General features: G+C 35.4%; 1 protein-coding gene across 3 annotated transcripts in view; it reads left to right on the top strand.

The window, feature by feature from the left end:
- Positions 1 to 18,007, top strand: part of MTMR6 (myotubularin related protein 6) — a 43,202-nt gene extending 25,195 nt beyond the window's left edge. For 2 of the 3 annotated variants that reach the window (XM_047722936.1, XM_047722935.1), the window contains 10 exons: positions 3,934 to 4,068; positions 4,699 to 4,812; positions 6,214 to 6,346; positions 7,520 to 7,629; positions 8,078 to 8,203; positions 11,011 to 11,060; positions 11,489 to 11,689; positions 13,609 to 13,740; positions 13,826 to 13,952; positions 16,452 to 18,007. In XM_047722936.1, the coding sequence (XP_047578892.1) occupies positions 3,934 to 4,068; positions 4,699 to 4,812; positions 6,214 to 6,346; positions 7,520 to 7,629; positions 8,078 to 8,203; positions 11,011 to 11,060; positions 11,489 to 11,689; positions 13,609 to 13,740; positions 13,826 to 13,952; positions 16,452 to 16,712 (1,389 nt within the window). In that variant the 3' untranslated portion in view covers positions 16,713 to 18,007. The remainder of the gene's footprint in view (positions 1 to 3,933; positions 4,069 to 4,698; positions 4,813 to 6,213; positions 6,347 to 7,519; positions 7,630 to 8,077; positions 8,204 to 11,010; positions 11,061 to 11,488; positions 11,690 to 13,608; positions 13,741 to 13,825; positions 13,953 to 16,451) is intronic. The other variant, XM_047722937.1, reaches the window with a different exon arrangement.
- The last annotated feature ends 2,596 nt before the right edge of the window (positions 18,008 to 20,603 follow it).

Genomic DNA, 20,603 nt, shown 5'->3' with positions numbered 1-20,603 from the left:
TTCTTTCAGTTTTTGTTTGTCCTGGAAGCTTTTTATCTCTCCTTCGATTTTCAATGATAACCTAGCTGGATATAGTATTCTTGGGTGCATGTTTTTCTCGTTTAGTGCTCTGAATATATCATGCCAGCTCTTTCTGGCCTGTCAGGTCTCTGTGGATAAGTCTGCTGCCAATCTAATATTTTTGCCATTGTATGTTACAGACTTCTTTTCCCGGGCTGCTTTCAGGATTTTCTCTTTGTCACTAAGACTTGTAAATTTTACTGTTAGGTGACGGGGTGTGGACCTATTCTTATTGATTTTGAGGGGGGTTCTCTGCACCTCCTGGATTTTGATGCTTGTTCCTTTTGCCATATTAGGGAAATTCTCTCCAATAATTCTCTCCAATATACCTTCTGCTCCCCTCTCTCTTTCTTCTTCTTCTGGAATCCCAATTATTCTAATGTTGTTTCGTCATATGGTGTCACTTATCTCTGGAATTCTCCCCTCGTGGTCCAGTAGCTGTTTGTCCCTCTTTTGCTCAGCTTCTTTATTCTCTGTCATTTGGTCTTCTATATCACTAATTCTTTCTTCTGCCTCATTTATCCTAGCAGTGAGAGCCTCGATTTTTGATTGCACCTCATTAATAGCTTTTTTTATTTCAACTTGGTTAGATTTTAGTTCTTTTATTTCTCCAGAAAGGGCTTTTATATCTCCCGAGAGGGTTTCTCTAATATCTTCCATGCCTTTTTCGAGCCCAGCTAGAACCTTGAGAATCGTCATTCTGAAGTCTAGATCTGACATACTACCAATGTCTGTATTGATTAGGTCCCTAGTCTTCGGTACTGCCTCTTGTTCTTTTTTTGTGGTGAATTTTAACGCCTTGTCATTTTGTCCAGATAAGAGTATATGAAGGAGCAAGTAAAATACTAAAAGGGTGGCAAAGACCCCAGGAAAATATGCTTTAACCAAATCAGAAGAGATCCCAAATCGTGGGGGGGAGTAATGGGATAACAAGAGGTTCAGGGGAAAAAAAAAAGAAACAATTAAAAAAAGAAAATGAATAAAGAAAAAATATAAAAATGAAAAAATATATATGTATATTAGATAAACTAATTAAAAAACGTTTAAAAAGAAAAGGGTAAAAGTTAAAAAAAAATTAGCAGAAGAAAAAAAAATTGAAAAAGAAAAAAAAAATTAAATTAACTGCAAGACTAAAGAATCATGGGGAGAAAGCGATGAGTTCTGTGATTTGTTTTTTCCTCCTCTGGAATTCCACTGCTCTCCTTGGTACTGAAACTGCACTCCTTGGTAGGGGAACTTGGTCCTGGCTGGGTTTCTTGTTGATCTTCTGGGGGAGGGGCCTGTTGTAGTGATTCTCAAGTGTCTTTGCCCCAGGCGGAATTGCACCGCCCTTACCAGGGGCGGGACTGAGTACTCAGCTCTGTTTTGCTTTCGGGAGCTTTTGTTCCCTGAGCGCTTTCCGTAGAGTTCCGGAGGACAGGAATGAAGATGGCGGCCTCCCAGTCTCCGACCCGGAACAGCCGAGAACTCGGGTCCCCACTCCTCAGTGCGCCCTCAGAGAATAGCACCCAATTACTCCCGTCTCCCTGGCCTCCGGCCGTGCTCCGAGCTCACCGAGCCTGTAACCGGTTCAAGGTAACCCCGAGCTGAGAGCTCACTGCTTGGCTCTGTCTCTGTAGCCAGCTTCCCCGTTCTAATACCTGCAAGCTCTGGGACTCTCAGAAACCCCCGATCCTTCTGTGACCCTGCAGGACCTGAGGCCATGCTGACCCCACGTGGGCTTCACCCCGGTTTAGCCTCTGGAGCGATGTCCCTCAGCGGAACAGACTTTTAAAAGTCCTGAATTTGTGCTCCGTTGCTCCGCCGGGAGCTGGCCCCTCCCCGCTCGGTCTATCTTCCTGTCGCTTTGGATTCACTTTTCCGCCAGTCCTACCTTTCAGAAAGTGGTTGATTTTCTGTTTCTAGAATTGCTGTTCTTCTCTTCGATCTCCCGATCTCCCGTTGGATTTGTAGGTATTTGCAATCTTTAGATAAGCTATCTAGCTGATCTCCCGCTACCTGAAGGAGTCTCAGCCTGCTACTTCTCCGCCATCTTGACTCCTCCCCTATTTTCTGAACTTTTTAGACACTTTTATATTCTTGGCTATGATGACTGGGTTCTCTGAAGATGTTAAGGGTATTTTTAAAAGAATTCTTTTGCTTCCCACATTAGTTGTCTGTTGCTCAGAGTTCCTTTTTTCTGTTTATTTTGTTTTTTTGTTTTTCATGTCTTTCAAATATCTGATTCTTGGCTGGGCTCTTGTACTTAAAAAGTGAAGTACCACAAGCTTTTTAGAAGTTTGTGTGCAGGAGTGATCTCTATCTTTGGATTCTTTCTGTTGTTAATTTTCATCCCAATATGTGTGTTAGTTCTGTCTAGGATTCAAGTGTGGGAAGGTAGATGGGAGGATTTCACATTTTGTTTTGTAGGCTTTACTTCATCCTCTTGTTTTTTGTGGGGCAGGGGGGCGCTGGTATAGAGCTTCACTCCCACCTACATCTGTGCATATTGTTCAGAGTCTTTAGGTTAATCCTTTTCATAGAATAAACTTTGTATTCAGGGCCAGCGAAGATCTGGAAGCCTTAACCAGTCGCTATATGGATATTCAACCAATTCTATTTTCAGTTATAGTCCAGATCAGGCTTTTAGAGGTACCAAATCATAAGCCTTTCTGGGATTTAGCTGCTCAAAATGCTTATTGTGGACTCCTAACAAGTTGACAATTTTCTCTGTTCTGGTAAAACTAACTTCTCAATCTGCTTTCATGTCCTGACATTTTGTTAACATCTCTATTTTTCTCTCCTTTTCCATTCTCTTTGACCTTTTAATTTTATACATTTTAGATGTCCTAATTAGAACTTTAGTTGGGTTTTAGAAGGGAGCCAGAGGTAAAAAGTAAAATTTTAAACAGAAATTCCTAATCTGTTCTTCATAACAAAGTCATAGGGAATGATGACTGGTTATAGTCTCTGTTTGACACACCCATGTTTGTGTACCTTGTTTATTGGAAAGCTAGGCTGAAAACAGATATTCAATGCCTAACTTAACAAATCAGAAAGTACGTCTGAAAAGAATTTTATATTTTATATTTCATTTTCTTCTATTTTATTTAATTCACATGGTTTTATTTTGTGTGTGAATTTAAAATGTGTGAGTTTATGTATACTTTTTTTCCCCTTAATGATACTATGGTTGGAATGATGGGCTATGGTTAAGTTGAAGTTGGTATGGGTGAGATTGGAGAAAAAGTATATGTGTCTAAATCTGCTAATCTCTTTAAGACTTGGAACAAGAGTAAATATCTAATCCACCATTCACTACTTCTAACAGATATTTTTGTCCTTTTAGATTTATATTTTAATACAAACTTGAATTGAAGTTCATTTTTCTCATTTTATATAAAGATTGCTGATTCCTAAATAGAGATCTAAAGACTTTTGGAATATAAAAGCTCAAATGTTACTATTTTAAAAAATCCTGTTCTTAAAAAAAAAAAAAAATCCTGTTCTACCTTTATTGATTAATCCCTTACTTGAACTTGAGTTGAAAGTATCTTGTAATCTAGAGCATAGCATGAAAGTATCTTAGTAGGATACATGATAGAGAATTGATGAAGTGTTGCTTCTTAGGACTTAAGATTTTTTTCATCAAACTACATAAGGAGGCATTTCAGTTTTCCAGAAGAGAATATTGGGAAAACTTATGTAACATCAAGATGTTCACATAGTGTTTAATTAAAATAGGATTTCAAAGTTAATGTCTTCGAATTGTCCTGCCAACTTTTAAACAGATTACACGTTTGATTTGAACTTTTGTTTTTCTTTTAAGCGTTTTTTTAAGACATGTTTTAGACATCTTTGGATAATCTGTTGTTTTCTGTCCTTTAAAATTAGGCTGCCATTTGTCGATGTAGTCAACCACTATCAGGATTCAGTGCCAGGTGCCTGGAGGATGAACATTTGCTTCAAGCCATTAGTAAAGCCAATCCAGTCAATCGCTATATGTATGTCATGGATACCAGGCCCAAAGTATGTGTCTTGAATCTAGTACAGTCTGTTAGTTTAATTATCTTTGTTACTTTAATTAATGAGAGTTGATTAGCTTGCCCATATTTAACCTGTTTGAATCCCAGTTTTAAATTAACTGAGGCTAATGACACTGAGGAAGGCAGTCTTTAAAAGAATACCAACTAAGGAGTTTCCCAGATGGTGATATCTTATGTCTTCTGATTTATGTATAAATTTAGAAAAACAGATTTTTATGTTGGGAACTCTTGATCATGTGGAAGTCTTATATTATTGTGAAGAAATATTAAATAGTGTGTTGTGAAAAATTAGAAAATCTTACTAATTTTTTCGGTAGAATTTTTAGTTGTCAAAACACTTCATGATAAAATAATGGGCATTAACTTGAAATATTCAAGAAAATAAGGAAAATAGAAAACATTGAACTAGAGAATTTTAAATAGTGAACAGGAAATAGTTGTTCTGTTAGGCATCTGTAATGTTAGGTTCAATTTTTGTCATTGAGACAAATGTCAGAATCCCTTTTTCTTTTTATAAACACAGTTAAGCAACTAATTCATATAGGATCCTGAAACTAAAGTAATTAAAATCTTCAATGGTAATAGCTAACATTACTTTTAATTTTTATTATAGCATCGAATGCAGAGCTGGTGGGCTACACAAAAGGACATTGGCAGAATTATAGTGAGGATTTCTTCAAAAATCTGGAATGATGAGAAAATAAGAGAAAGCGATGAGAAAAAGCGAGTGAGCGATATAGAGCACAATTCTAGGCAGCTTTGTTGAAAGGAATGGTAGCTGTTTTAGAAGTTATTCTCATCATTATTCATTCTCACAAAAGATAATGGAGGAAACAAGATGAGATTAACTTGAGTAAATTAAGTATTAAAAACTAGAAATTGATAATTTGATAATTTTTTATCTTGTTAATAAGAAAAGACTTTCTTAGAAGTCAAGAATGTTGGTGATATCTCTTGTAAGACAAATTTTATTTTTCTTCCTTTTTTAATCTGGTGGATTCAATGGTCAGAATTACTTTTAGGTGATAATAGATATAAAAGCTGGTTATAATACAAGTTTCGGAATGTGAAGCCTGGGGATGGATGATCCATTTCCCAGGACCTGCTACCTCTTATCTGTATTATTGCCTTCTACACAGAATACAGGCCTTTCGTAGATTGCTTTGTTTGTACTGTTTAAACTTCAACTTAACTAGTAATAATGCGGAAGCATTTTAATATCTAACTCTCACCTTAGTCATCATAGGTGCTGAATAACCAGTGAGTCAGTAGGTAGAGTTGAACTTCCTTGTTACCAACCTGGGCCCCCATCTACTGAATGAAAAGCTACTTTGTCTTCCAATTTAGATTTTGTTTCATCCAAGTGCATAAGAATATTTTGTAAACTGTTATAATGTGCAATATGAAATCCAAGTCTGAAAAAATTAAACATACCAAATCTTAAATGAGCCTCTGATAGCATTTGATCTAGTGACCAAAAACAAAGACCATGGGCCTACTGGAGGTCTGTTTTCTCCTTAGAGACCAATTTTAGCCCAGTCCTTGGAGGTGTATCAAGCTAATGGGTTATATGCCATGGTATATACTGTGTGGGCCTCCAGTAATTTTTAATACGGAGGATCTCAGATAATCTGACATGTCTTTCACATCTGATTTTTCAGGGTCCCTGTGGCTCTCTGAATGATCATGTGTTCCCCAGGCTTGCTCTGAAATGAATCTAATAGGTTCATTCTGTAACAGGAAACTTCCCAGCTTGGCTCATCTCTGAATCATTTAGGATTCAGATGAGAGATACTTCTTTCCTTTTTAAATTTTAAAATATTACAAACATATGGAAATCTGAGTAAAAACATAAGTGAATTAGTTTCATAAATTATATGTGGGGGAACTTCTTGTCTGACCTTTCCATTATATAGCAATCATGCTGTTACTTTATGTAAAGTGTCCTTTTTTACTCTTAATAACATATATGACACTTTTGCTTTTTAAAAAAATGGTAGCATATTCAGTTCAGAGTTCCTTAAACTCTGCTAAAATGTGGTTTATTTAGTATTTTCATGATTTTTGGTAAACTAGGTTAAGTGATAAAAGCAATTTGTCTCTAAATTTCTAAAACTTTATATTTTAGCTGAATGCAATGGCCAACAGAGCAGCTGGAAAAGGTTATGAAAATGAAGACAACTATTCTAACATTAGATTTCAGTTTGTTGGAATTGAAAATATTCATGTCATGCGGTCCAGCCTTCAAAAATTATTGGAAGGTATGATTATTTTTTGCCTTTGAGGCAACTTTGTCTAATTGAAATAAAATGTTAGCACATTATAAAATTTAAAATGATGTAATTTAAAATTTCCCTATATGCACATTCAAAAAAGTAAAAAAAAAAAGGAAATTAATAATATGTTTTACATAATGTATTAAAACATGTTAACATATAATCAGTATAAAAAATCAGTAATGACACATTAGTTTTTTTCCTTTAAGTCTTAAAAAATTGATGAGTGTGTATTTTACACTGTTAAACCACATCTCAGTTTAGACTACCCATGTGTCAGTTTGGGGAGTGGCTACTGTATTGGACAGGACAGTTCTAATGGTTCTGCAAAAAAAATGGTTATTATTAGATAAATATTCTTGCTTAGTGTGTCCAGTGAAGATTAGTTGAAAATAATGCTCTGTTTTAGTATTAAAGTATCTTTCCAGTCGTGGTGTGGAGTTTTAACAATTAAAATATCAGACTTTTAAATACTTTGTACTCCAAATTTTTTTAAAGAGAGATTAGAGCTTTTTTTTTTCTTTTAAAGATTTTATTTATTTATTTACTTGTCAGAAGAGAGAGAGAAAGGGGCGCCTGGGTGGCTCAGTGGGTTAAAGCCTCTGCCTTCGGCTCAGGTCATGGTATCAGGGTCCTGGGATCGAGCCCCGAATCAGGCTCTCTGCTCGGCAGGGAGTCTGCTTTCTCCTCTCTCTCTGCCTACCTCTCTGCCTACTTGTGATCTCTGTCTGTCAAATAAATAAATAAAATCTTAAAAAAAAAATCTTAAAAAAAAAAGAAGAAAGAGAGAGAGCACGCAAGCGGGCAGAGTGGCAGGCAGAGGCAGAGAGAGAAGCAGGCTCCCTGCCGAGCAAGGAGCCTGATATGGGACTCCATCCCAGGATCTCGGGATCATGATCTGAGCCAAAGGCAGAGGCTTAGCCGTCTGAGCCACCCAGGTGTCCCGAGAGATTGGAGCTTTTTTTAAGCCCAAGGAATGGCAAAAAAAAATGTACCTGAAAAATCCAATATTGAGGTCTTAATAGCATCTTTTCATTTATACAGTCTCTTTTTTTATTTTGTCCTCTTCCTCCCAGTTTACTCACTTAAAGAGGACTTGAATAGGAGAAGTGGAGACTCTAGCCACATTCTAATGAAATGTTTTTTTCCCCTTCATAGTCAATGGTACCAAAGGGCTTTCTGTCAGTGATTTCTACTCTGGTTTGGAGAGCTCAGGATGGCTTCGCCATATCAAAGCTGTTATGGACGCTGCGATCTTCTTAGCCAAAGTAACTCTTCTTTGTTCATATTTTGTTTGGGGATTTATAATGGTTAGGAAGGAATGAATTTATTCTCTTGGCTGCTGGTGCTGGTACCCTTTCCAGTCAGAGAACTTTTATGTTTTACCTCTTTAATGAGGCTTACTTTAATTTGAGGTTTTTTTTTTTTTTTACATTTTATCTTAGGTTAATTTGAGTTTTAAAAGATCACATGGCACTTCATGTAAGGACTTAAAAAGAAATCACCAGACACTTGGAAACAACAATTTTGGTTTTGTTTTTTGTTTGTTTTGTGTTTTGTCTTGTTTTTTGGAAATTATGCTGTGACAGCATTATCATTGCAGTCCTTGCTCTTCTGTGTAATGCAATACTTGCTAGTGTAGTTTTTAAGTAGAATTTAACTGATGTACCAGAAATGTATTCTGCTGTAATCTAAGTATGTGATCTTTCTTTTCAGGCAATAATGGTTGAAAATGCAAGTGTGTTGGTACATTGTTCTGATGGTTGGGATAGGACTTCCCAGGTTTGTTCCCTTGGCTCTCTTTTACTGGATTCCTACTACAGAACAATCAAAGGATTCATGGTAAGGAGTTATTTGGCTAGACCAGTGATTCTCAAATAGGAGTGATTTTTGTCCTCCAGGAGACATTTGGCAATGTTAGGAGACAGTTTTGGTTGTTACGAAGAGAAGGGCGCAACTGGCACTTAGCTGGTAGGGGCCGGGATGCTGCTACTGTTCTGTACTACAGAGGTTAGCCCCCGCAACAAAGACCTAACTGGCCCAAAATGTGTGTAGTAGTTGTGGTTGAACAACCTTGAGTTAGACTGATTTCCATTTGTGCCATCTGTTTGACAACAAGTTTTAAATTTAAAAGTTTTTTTTTTCTAAAATGTTATAATAGAAATATTCAGCATTTTCTCCTTCACTTTTATCCGACAAATGTGAGTGATGTAAAACAAGGCACAAATAAGAGTACTTAAAAATTATGTTCTAGAGCAAACTTTGTTTAAAATGCCTTCGTTAGTTAATTATAATTACACATTAGGAAGCATGTTTTATATCCGAAGATTAAATTTCTAGTTGAATAGATTTTCTGCTTTGTGAAGCTAAAGCCCTGCCTCCTGTTTTTTGTTTGTCTTTTGACACATGATCAGATTAACTTATGTTTTCAAAATTTACATCTTAATTCATGGCAACTAAAGTAAGCGAAGAGATGGTAGAAAGTTTTCATTGGTTTAGAATAATGAAATGCAGTGCCATCTTAAAGCAGGGAAAGGTTTAACATCACTAGATCCCTTTCAGCACCATTATTTGATGGCACTAACATACTGAGTCTTGGACAGGCTGAATGGAAGTGCCACTAATAGCTTACCATAAGAGTGTAAGATGAGGAATACTTTCTCTGCCATGTTTGGCTTTAATTGCTTGCTAGACATTGAAATGAAATCATGTAATAAATGCCCAGGGACAATGTGAGAGCTTCCCAGGCAAAAGGAACAGTGAGAACCAAAGCATAGCTCCATAGGCTGAATGCAGGTGATGTGTGATGGCTGGAGTTCAGGGTGTTAGAATGGGACACTTGGGAGCAGAAGGATATGGTGGTATGAAAGCTTCAGGAAGAGAAGACTGGAATTTGGCCTTTAACCTTTTCAGGTAGTGAGAGCCATTAAAGTACTTTAAATAGAGGAAACAGTAACTTGCTTGGATCTGCTTTGTAAAAAGACAGCTTGGTGTCCTAGGTGGAGGGTAGTAGAAATGGAGGCTGGGAGACCAGTGTAGAAACTGGTAAGATAACTCAGGAGAGAAAAGAGGGCCAGGAGTAAGGCCATACCACGTGAATGCAAGAGGTAATCGGTTCAACCTCCAGGGATGTTGAGAAAGTAGAATCAGTAAGAATTTCTGGTTTGGATATGGAAAAGAGAGGAGGCCTCTTCCAGGATGAATTAACATCTCTGGACTCAGTTGCTAGGATGGGTGCGCATTCTCTTGCTCCCTACTGAGAGAAGCAGAAGTCTAAATTCAGTGAGAAAGATACTGAGTTGAGTTTTAGATGTAGGTGTGTAGATAGGCCGAGAGCCTGCAGTAAAATCTGGAGCTCCAAGTCTGAAGACCACTTGTCTGTGGTCCAAGCCTGAAGACCACAGGTGTGGAAGTGGCAGAGCTAGGATTTGAGCCCATGCAACATGGTTCCAGATAACTGTATCTTTCTCTATCATTATATGGCCTTCTGGAAAGATTTACAACAAGGAGAAGCTAAAGGTGGCTGTTTTTTTAAATCCCTGGCAGTGAGTACTACCTCCCTTGCTCCTTTTGGGGTGACTTTCTCTGTCTTTTCATTTTGTCCAGTAGGAATTTAACCTCCCTGTCCAGAGTGTACACAGCTGAAAGTAAAGATCATGTTGCCTCTCAGTGCATCTTTGATGAATTTTCTCCTCTCCCCTTAGTTGTGGACTTTGTCCTGTCAGTCTTCTGGCCGATTTCTGGGTATTTAGGATGATTTGATAATTATCTATTTGTGTTCAGCTGACAAGACCAGCCTAGGATCCACCTACTCTGCTGCCATCTAGCTTTCCCCCCAAAGGTGGCAGTTTTGACACTGTAAAGAATGTACTTGGTGATTATATAATGAAATTATGAGATACGTTAAATACTAAGAAGATATGTTGTATAAATTAGACTGAAAAAAATTAGAAGCCTATTACTTCAGTAGAGTTGTGACAGAGAAAACAGATAAAGACAGTCCATTCAAGAGGTTAGATATCACCATCTGAATTTGAATATACACTCTTTATTGGTGTTTTTATCATTCTTTTTCTGGTAAGTACTATGTAAGTAATATACAAGTAAGCCAAAAGTTTTAAAGCATACACCCCAGTCTACCACCCACAGCTAACACTGTTAACATTCTGATTTACATTTTCTTAGCCTTTTTCTATGCAGATATCATCATTAGACATACAGAAATGTAAATGCGTTAGCACTTTATAATATGTAGTTTTCACTTAAAATGTAATAAGTACAACCTAAATGATTTAAGTCAAAGGACTACTGTATTTCTTTTAAGTGTCATTTCTACTCTTTGTTATACCAATCTCTAATCCAAGGTCTTGCTATCTTTTGTCTATAATTACACAAAATGTAATAAGTACAATCTAAATGATTTAAGTCAAAGGACTACTGTATTTCTTTTAAGTGTCATTTCTACTCTTTGTTATACCAGTCTCTAATCTAGGTTCTTGTTATCTTTTGCCTATAATTACACAAAAGTATGTTTTGTTTGCAACCATAAGTTAAAAGTGTAAATGCTGTTAAGATAATAGGACTCAATCCATTTTAAACAGAAGAAATTAAAAGTAGTTGTAAAATGGATTTTGCTTTTTCTCATTAAGGTTTTAATAGAAAAGGATTGGATCTCTTTTGGACATAAGTTTTCAGAGAGGTGAGTCATAGTTTTACATTTATATATTTTGTAAAATTAGTAAAACCATTTTAGAGTGCCAAAATATTTCTGTTCTTCATGAACTTGCATAGGTGAGAGTGCTATTGTTTGTTTGTTTGTTTTTGTATGAAAACCGATTCAGTGTTTTTCTGTGATTTCTTTCAATTCTCAGACCTTTGTTAATTTTTGTGGCAGTTTATTACCTTCCTTTTTGTCTGGATTGTGGTACTTAGAAGGTAATAGACCCTTTAAAGTTGTGGTTGAAAACTCATAGATTTAAATTGTTTCAAATAAAAACATTATGCTTTTATTATGACAGTAGATATTGTGTTTTAGGTTCGTGTGTGTGTGTTTAAATTTGACAATACCTGAATAATTGACTTCTTTCAGAGGCATTTTTAAAAGCTTGTACTTTCTGGGGGCGCTAGGTGTGGCCATTTGGATGGTGACCCAAAGGAAGTCTCACCGGTGTTTACTCAGTTCTTGGAGTGTGTGTGGCATTTGACCGAACAGTTCCCACAAGCCTTTGAATTCAATGAAGCGTTTCTTCTTCAGATCCATGAACATATTCATTCATGCCAGTTTGGAAACTTCCTTGGAAATTGTCAGAAGGAAAGAGAAGAGCTCAAGTAAGATAGTTTGCATAAAATGGGCTCTTTTTTTTCCTAATTGGTTGAAGTCTAACATAAATCATAGTGGAATATAATAAAATATCTTGGCAGTATATAATAGAACTTAATTTTATTTTAAAGATTTTATTGTCTGGTATTTCTGAAGCTAAGTACCCTCTATCCCTCATATCCTGAGGTTAATAGTAAAAACACATTTTAAAAATTTGTTTTGAAATGAAGCGTACATACAGAAAACTGATATGGCATAAATGTGGAGCTCAGTAAATCTGAAATTCATCCATCTATGTAACCAGCACCCAGAACAAGAAACCTTACCAACACCCTGGAAACCGCCATCCTACTCCTTTCTATTCTGAATATATATTTAGAACAGAAAAATCTTAACATTATTTCATTTCTTAGAAAGTATTGGTCACTAAGCTTTAAGGTTTGGTAAAGGATTTAAAAACTGTTGGTTTTAAGGTAAAATGAGGCCTTATAGTTTTCCTCACATTTCTAAGCAGATAATTCTTTGGGGAAAATAGATCTATGTTGGCTGTAGTGTGTCTGTCCCTGAGTTGGGTTGCATACCTCTTCTTTCCTAACCAGTCTTGGGGAGTAGAGGTTTCTGGCTAAATTTTGGTGCAAGGGAAATGTGGGGTAAGGCTGTGAGAAGTGATTAAATATAAATTTTTTTTTAGGTTGGGTTTCTGAATTTAGATTTCTTAAAAGTCAATAAAGAGCAGTTAGAGAGTCTTGAATGTCCAAGTGACATATTAGAGAAGCTAAATCTGGTAGTAGTTTGAAGACAGCCACATATTCTTAACTCTCAGCAGAGTTGAAGGCAGAACTGAGAGCACTTGGAAGATTCTAAAGATGTGTAAAGGGAATTACAAGTGGAACAAGAGTATGACAGAGGTGAACAAATCCAAGAGCATTCAGACTTTAGCTCTGTGCTATAGTAAAGGACCAGAGGACTCTTTTTTTTTTAAGTTTATTTATTTATTTGACAGACAGAGATCACAATTGGTCAGAGAGGCAGGCAGAGAGAGAGGAGGAAGCAGGTTCCCTGCTGAGTAGAAACCCTGATGCGGGGCTCAATCCCAGTACCCTGGGATCATGACCTAAGCCGAAGGCAGAGGTTTTAACCCACTGAGCCACCCAGGCATCCCAGACCAGAGGACTCTTAAGAGTACAGAGCTCTTTTAGGAATAACTCTTCTCAGTCTGGGCCACACATCCTCTTCTAAAGGAAGATGTTAATAAAAGCACTTATTTCCTAGTAGTTTTTCTCTTAAGAACTTATTTATTGGTCATCTTAGGAGTCATAGAAAAATGATCAAACTCCATTTTTCCCCATAATCCTATCTATTTTATGTTTATTTGGTAAATATACTATCTAAACCATTCTACCCTTTATCCACTTACTTCACTTACTCTTAGAGTTGCAGTATGATTGGCATCTTTTTACTGTTGAATAACATTCTGATTTTTCCTAATTCCCTTTTTGCTACTCTCTCTCACTTACATTTATTCCTGCTTTATTAATACATGTTACTACAACCCAGATATAGGGCTAAGAGAATGAGGCCAAAGAGTGATACACATGTCTACTCTGTATACATGTGTATGGTGATTTGAAATAGGTATAAGAGACCGTGTTTATGAAACTATGTGAGTTGATAGGAATCTCTTAATGTGTGTGTTTGTAAGAGAATGGTAGACCTGTGTTATGTTCAGAGAGACATGGTTTTATTTATTTCATGCTTATAAGTGAAAAGAGAAAAGGAGAATACACAATTCAGAGACAAGGTGAGGTTAGGTTGCAAAGAGAAGAAAAAATTAAAACTTAAATCTACTTGGGAAACAATTGCCTGATTTATAAAAATAAATATTAGCATCTGTGGAAAAGATCTTCGTTTTTCTCATTACATTAAGGTTAAAGGAAAAGACTTACTCCCTGTGGCCATTTCTCCTGGATGACCAAAAGAAGTACTTAAATCCTCTCTACAGTTCCAAATCTCCGAAATTTGCAGTTTTGGAGCCAAATACAGTATCTTTCAATTTTAAGTAAGTTGGCATCATTGAGGTATTTATACTTGATTTTTCTCAAACACAATTTATTGAGTTGTTGTTTTTTGTTTTTGTCATAAAGGTTTTGGAGAAACATGTACCACCAATTTGATCGAACATTGCATCCTAGACAGTCCGTTTTTAATGTAATTATGAATATGGATGAGCAAAATCAACAGTTAGAGAAAGATATTAAAGACTTAGAATCTGTAAGTATTCTGAAGCGTCTAATGTAATATACTTGGAATATTAAATTGGTGTATTTCCTATGTTCTCAGTGTAAATTTGTATATATAGAGAGCTCATAAGTACATTACTGTTTCAAAATCAGATCTCCTCTGCTTTCAGTAGGTTAGTTTGAATTGCTTTCCCTGAATTTCAACATTGAAGTATTCAAAGTACAGTTGACCCTTAAACAACATAGGTTTGAACTGCACAGGTCCACTTACAAGTGGATTTTTTTCGATAAATAGAGTACAGTACTGTAAACGTACTTATTTTCTCTTGTGATTTTCTTAGTAACATTTTTTTTCTCTCGCTTACTTTATTGTGAGAATACATATTAACACAACTTAAAAATATGTGTCAATTGACTATTTATGCTATTGGTAAGGTTTCCAGTCAACAGTAGACTATTAGTAGTTCTATTTTGGGGGCATCAAAAGTTATATGTGGATTTTTTATTGCATGAGGGGGTTGATTCCTCCAACCCCTGTGTTGTTCAGGGGTCAACTGTATAGAGAAAAGTAGAGATATGAACATAATAAATACCAGGGAATCTACCACTAGCTTTGTAAGATTTTAACATTTATCATACTCGCCTCAGATCTTTCATGTTTTTGTTTTAAGAAATGAAATATATTTGAAGAAATTTACCCCTCTATAGCCCTCCCCATCTACTTTGGGCTGAATTTGTTGTTAATTGTTCCCGTGCATATTTTTCTACTTCTGCTATATATGTTTTTATCCACAATTTATAATACTGTTTTGTGTGATTTGAAATATTTTTATTTTATATTGAAGTACAAAAGAATATATTTTTATAAGGTATAAAAGAGCAACAAATCATGAATGGCCATGTACCCCTCACCCAGCTTAAGGAACTGTTTTGAAACTATATAAAGATGGTTATATTGTCATGCTTCATTTTATCCATATTGTTTTGAAATTTATCCATGTTGATACATATAGCTTTAATTCATGTGTTTTATTAATAACTACTATATAACATTCTCTTATATGCATATATCACAGTCTGTTCAGCCTCTGCAGAACATTTAACTTGTTTTCAATTTTAGATTTCCATGATAACAAAGGAAGTTGAATGACTTTTAAAATATTTCCAGGCCATTTCATTTTTCCTGTTCTCTGAATGGCCTATTCAAACTTCCACTCATTTTTCTGTTGGCATATTTGCCTTTTCCTTATTGATCTGTTAAAATTCTTTATATACCAGACTTTAATTCTCTGTTAGATATATATATCGATATAGATATATATATAGATATAGATATCTATATATATATCGATATATATCTATATCTATATATATCACAAGTGGTTTTGTTCAGTTTGTTCTCATCTTTTCCATTTTATGTATGGTGTGTTTTGTATAGATGTTACGACTTTTAATGCAGTCAGATTGATCAGTCTTTATGTTTTATGCCTTCTTTTGTATCTTGTTTAAAAAGTTTCTCTCCACAGTAAGACTTTCTTGTAATTTTTTTCTCTGTCATCACATATGAACAAAAAGGATCAGTGAGTACATACTTTAAAAATCCTAGACAGTTGTATAACTCACTGTCGTGTCTGCCTGTCAGGCAGGGCTGTTCCTTAGGGCTTTCCTTATCCATCTCTTGGATAAGAAGGTAATTAATGATTGCTTGAGGAAATGATAGGAGGGTTGTGTAAAAAGAGAAGCAGATCCGAGACATAGGTAAATATAGGCAGAGTGACCAGAAATCAGTCCAAGGATTTGGAGAGCATGATACTCTGCCAAAGAATACTTTTTAAAATCTTAGATTGTGTTTGAAAAAAAATTCTGTTGGGACACCTGGGTGTCAGTTGAGCGTCCAACTCTCGGTTTCGAATCAGGTAATGATCTCACAGTCATGAAATCAAGCCCTGAGTTGGGCTCTGCGCTCAGTGGGGAGTCTGCTTGAGATTCTCTCTCTTCCTCTCCCTCTGCCCCTCCCCTGCTCTCCTGCTCTCTTTCTCTAAAAAATATATAAATAAATCTTTAAAAAAAATAAAAAATTTAAAAATATTTTAAAATTCTGTTGTGTTCTAAAAGCTGGTTATGTTCACCTAACAAATCATTGTAAGAAAACCATGTAAGGAAGTTCTTTAGGTAAGTAAGTGTGTGTTTGCTATATTATACAACTATGATTCAGGGTGAAGTCTCATATACCTTTCTTTTATTATAAAATACTGTCTTTTTTACTTCCTAGGTAATCTATGCCTTTTTTAAATATCAAGACTTAATGATCTTTTGCAGTCAAGCATAATAACCATTTCCCACTGTAAAAGTTGTAAACAGGATTCTCAACCATCTTACTCTTCTGCAGTAGACTTTATTTCTTGAGATTTAACTTTGTATTTATAAAGAGAGAACATTTATAAAAGCATGGTTTCTTCTTTCATCTAAGCTATGTTGAACATATAATGTGTGTAATTAGTAATTGTTTTCAAATTTGGATTTGTTCTAGAAAATTAAGCAATGTAAAAACAAGCAAACAGATGGAATTCTCACCAAGGAGTTACTACATTCAGTTCATCCTGAATCACCTACCCTCAAAACTTCCTTGTGTTTTAAGGAGCAAACTCTGTTGCCTGTGAATCATGCTCTTCGAACTATAGAGGGCAGCAACCCAGCAGATAATCGTTACAGTGAATACGCTGAAGAGTTCTCCAAGTCGGAACCTGGTGTGGTTAGCTTGGAGTATGGTGTGGCCAGAATGACCTGTTAGATCCATAGAGTATTTTCTGGACTGACTGTAATGCAAGAAGTGGATTCTTGTGAGAGTGATCTGTGCACATGACCAAAAGGAATTTGTCAAGTAATGATCTTAGAGCTTAATAGTTGAAGAAAGGATAATAACTGCTCTTGTGAGAGAAATAAGTCAGTTTAATTGCATTTCCAGCAGAGAATGACTTTCAGTTCTTAAAGAAATGAGTGGTGGTGGCAGATTCATTCAGAACACAATTTGTACTGTATACTAGTGAATTGACATTTCTGTATGATTTATATGTTAAAATTACAGCCAAACATGAATAACCTTCCTTAACTATAATTGTCAGGAAACAAAACTCGACAAAGTACTCCCTTACTTAATAATTGACATGGCATGTACTTTTGATTATGTAACTCAGTAACTATGGGTATTTACATATTTTGCCTATTAGTAATGTTAACGTTGAAGTGCCATGAAAAATACTCTAAGAAAGCCTTAAAATCTCGGTTTATTCTTTACCCTTAAGTTTTATAGCTAAGAGCAGGTTTTGGTTTTTTGGGTTTTTTTTTCTTTTGGTCAACCTTGCTTTATTTGGAAAGAATTGCAACGTCGTTCCTACGGGGGCTGCATGCTACAGCACTCCTGTGGAAACAGATGTGCACGTACATTGTTAAGTTCATGGTCAGCTGCTCCCACGTCCATATTCAAAATTAACGAAACTGAAGGTCTTATTCTGATTACAGTTTATGCAGTACTACCTTTGATGACATTATTTACAACTTAGATTATTGATCTCTTGAATATGTACAAACATATTTGAGTATCTTTTATGTATGGATTACTGCATCCTTTTAATTCTTACTTTGTGGCTTCAGTTGGCTTTATTCTTTGGATAACTGTGTAACTTTAAAAAGCTAAGGCTCTAAAACTGTTCTTAGATGCAATGAAGAGTGTGTGTGTATACACACACACATACTGTTTATCTCTCAGTGAGTTGCTCTTCCTAGAACAAACTCAGTTTCCCCCAAATTTTGGGGTTAAAAAAGGGAAGTACTAATAGTTTAGATTTTGCTTGGTTGCATGAATTTTAAAGCAGCCATTTCTATGTGGAACATTTTTTTCTTCTCTGTTAACATAGGAATAAAAAAGGAAAATTAAGAATAGCCTAGTACAAAGTTAATGTTTAGCAAAAACAACTTCAATGCTAGGAAAAGTTTCATTTTGCCATGTTAAATTAACTGTTCTGTGTGCTAGTAACATATCTTTAAATGACAAAAAAAAAAAAAAAGGCAAAAAAAAACAAAACAAAACCAACAATTCACATGCAATTGATGGTATCACCCAGCTGGCTTTAAAATTGAAGGTTTCAGTAACATGACTGGCAAGAGGTATGATTCAAGGGTAGTAGGAAACCTGGGTAGAATCCCTAATGCTTCTCTTTACTGTACTTATATCTATTATATTAGTTTTGAGCATAAATATCTTTTTCAAATGGAAAAAAAGCTTTATTGTATGAGAACTTAACTAATCTGTTTATTTTTCCAATGCTTTTGTGTAATGTATTATGTAATAAGAAAAATACTTCTTTTTAAACAGTAACAGAAATGTACCATAAAATATAGTTTGTGATTTAGCCAAGCCTATTTCCATACTTAAGCACTGGGACAGGAATCTTAATCTTTGTGACCACAAAGGGAAACTTTTGTGCCTTGTTACTTGGTTCTAGTTACTGATTATGGTTTTAGAATCTTCCATGGCAGACTTCTTATATTCAAGTGTTTTTTTTGTTGTTCTTTAGTATCTTCAACTTCAGGCATATACATGTGTGTTTATGTGCTCACACATGGACTGAGAAGTCAGTTAACATCTTAAGTGACCTACGGGGTATATGTTGGCAAAAAGCGGATTATGTATATGTCTTATTAAAATTTATGTTCAGTGAAATTTGGGAATGTATAGCATGTAAATTATTACATATTATTTAAAGGTAATTAAATGTTCATATTTTACTTTGGATGTTTTTCTTTTAAAAAAAAACAACAACAAACAAATGGGATCAAGTTGTGATTGGTTTTTTTCTTTCCTCACTTAGGCAAATGGACCTGCACATTATACTAATCATAACACTATAAGGTTTAAGCAAGTCATTTTCCAAAAGGTTGACAATGTTAATAAGTAACAACATATATAAAAATAATTTCCAAAAAAAAATATTAAAATAGGCATAGTGGGCTAAAAGGTACAGCAGATATAGTTGATAATGTCACTTAATTTTGGTGGAAGGCAGTGTCCAGTGAATATATATACATGTAATTCAAGGTAAAATGTAGATTGGGAGATAAACATGATGAAGGCGGCAGATTGGGAGATAAACATGATGAAGAAAATGACTTTCAGGAAAGAGTTTATATGGAAGTGTTTTTGAAAGGTTAGCTAGGCCAGAAGTAGCTCAGGGAACCCTAACTAAATAAAGATGGAGAGAAGTCTTTTGTTGTTGTTGTTTAAGTTCTCTTTACTTGGTAGAGTAGCAGGGCAGGGGGGGTAGTATCAGGGAATCCCCCCTTTTTTTAAAGATTTTTTTTTTTTAAGAGAAGTTTTAAGTTCACCACAAAATTGAGAGGAAGGTCCAGAAATTTCTTATATACCCCACCAGAGTAGTACATTTGGTAAAATTGATGGACCTGCACTAATACATCATATTCACCCCAAGTCCATAGTTTACCTTAGGGTTCATTCTTGTTATTGTATATTCTGTGGGTTTTGGACACTGTGTAATGACCTTTATAGTATCATACAGGGTATTTTTCATGGCCCCAAAATCCACTGTGCTCTGCCTATTAATCCCACCCTATCCCCAAGCCCCGTGCAACCACTGATCTTTATATTGTCTCCATAGTTTTACCATTTCTAGAGTGTCACGTAGTAGGGATCATATAGTGTATGGCCTTTCAGATCAATGTCTTTTACTTTACCAATTAAGTATTAAGTAAAGTATTACTTTACTAATAAATGCATATCAGGTTCTCTGTTTTTTCATGTCCTGATAGCTCATTCATTTTTTAGTACTGAGTAATATTCCAATGTCTGGATGTACATTGCATTGTCTGGATGAATAGTTTGTTCATTCACCTATTGTAGGACACCTGGCTTGCTTCCAAGTTACAGCAAATGTGAATAAAGTTGGCTTTAAATATCTGTGTGCAGGTTTTTGTGTGGATAAAAGCTTTTGGCTCCTTTGGGTAGATACCAAGGAGTGTAATCACTGGTTGTATGTAGTAAGAGCATGTTTAATTTTGTAAGAAACTGCCACACTGTCTTCCAAAGTGGTTGCTCCATTTCCCACAAGCAGTGAATGAGAGTTCCTGTTGTTCCACATCCTCACCAGTGCTCAGTGTTGCCAGCATTCTGCATTTTGGTCACTCAAATAGCCTTTTCTGACCTCTTTTTTTTTCCCTCCAGGTCAGTTTGAGAGTACTGAAAAGTTTTCAGTTGGCATTCTAAGTTGGATGAAATTCTGTTCATTTACAAAACTATTGAGAGCAGTTACAGGCTTGGTAGAGTAGTGGTATCGATCCATTTTTATTGGCCAAGTTTTAGCTATTTTGTTGGCGTTTTCATGCAGTAGTTCCAAATGGCATTAACATGTTTTGGTTAGTTAAAATGTAGAACCTATTTTTAAAAATACATATCTATAAGCTTTAGAAATCTGGCTCTAGAAAAAGACCAACTGTAATATAAAATCATTGAATATCTGAAGAACAGCAAATATACCATACTAGTCTTCTAAGAAAATAAAACACTAATTTCTGCTGTTTGTATAAACACATGAGTGCTACTCTAGTTATTTCTAAGCAAGTAAAATACCCTTTGCACAGCAACTTTTGTAAAATAGTAGAACGGGTAACT

This window comes from Lutra lutra, chromosome 3 (genome assembly GCF_902655055.1).
Source record: "Lutra lutra chromosome 3, mLutLut1.2, whole genome shotgun sequence".
NCBI lineage: Eukaryota > Metazoa > Chordata > Mammalia > Carnivora > Mustelidae > Lutra > Lutra lutra.
This window is presented reverse-complemented; position numbering and strand designations above follow the sequence as displayed.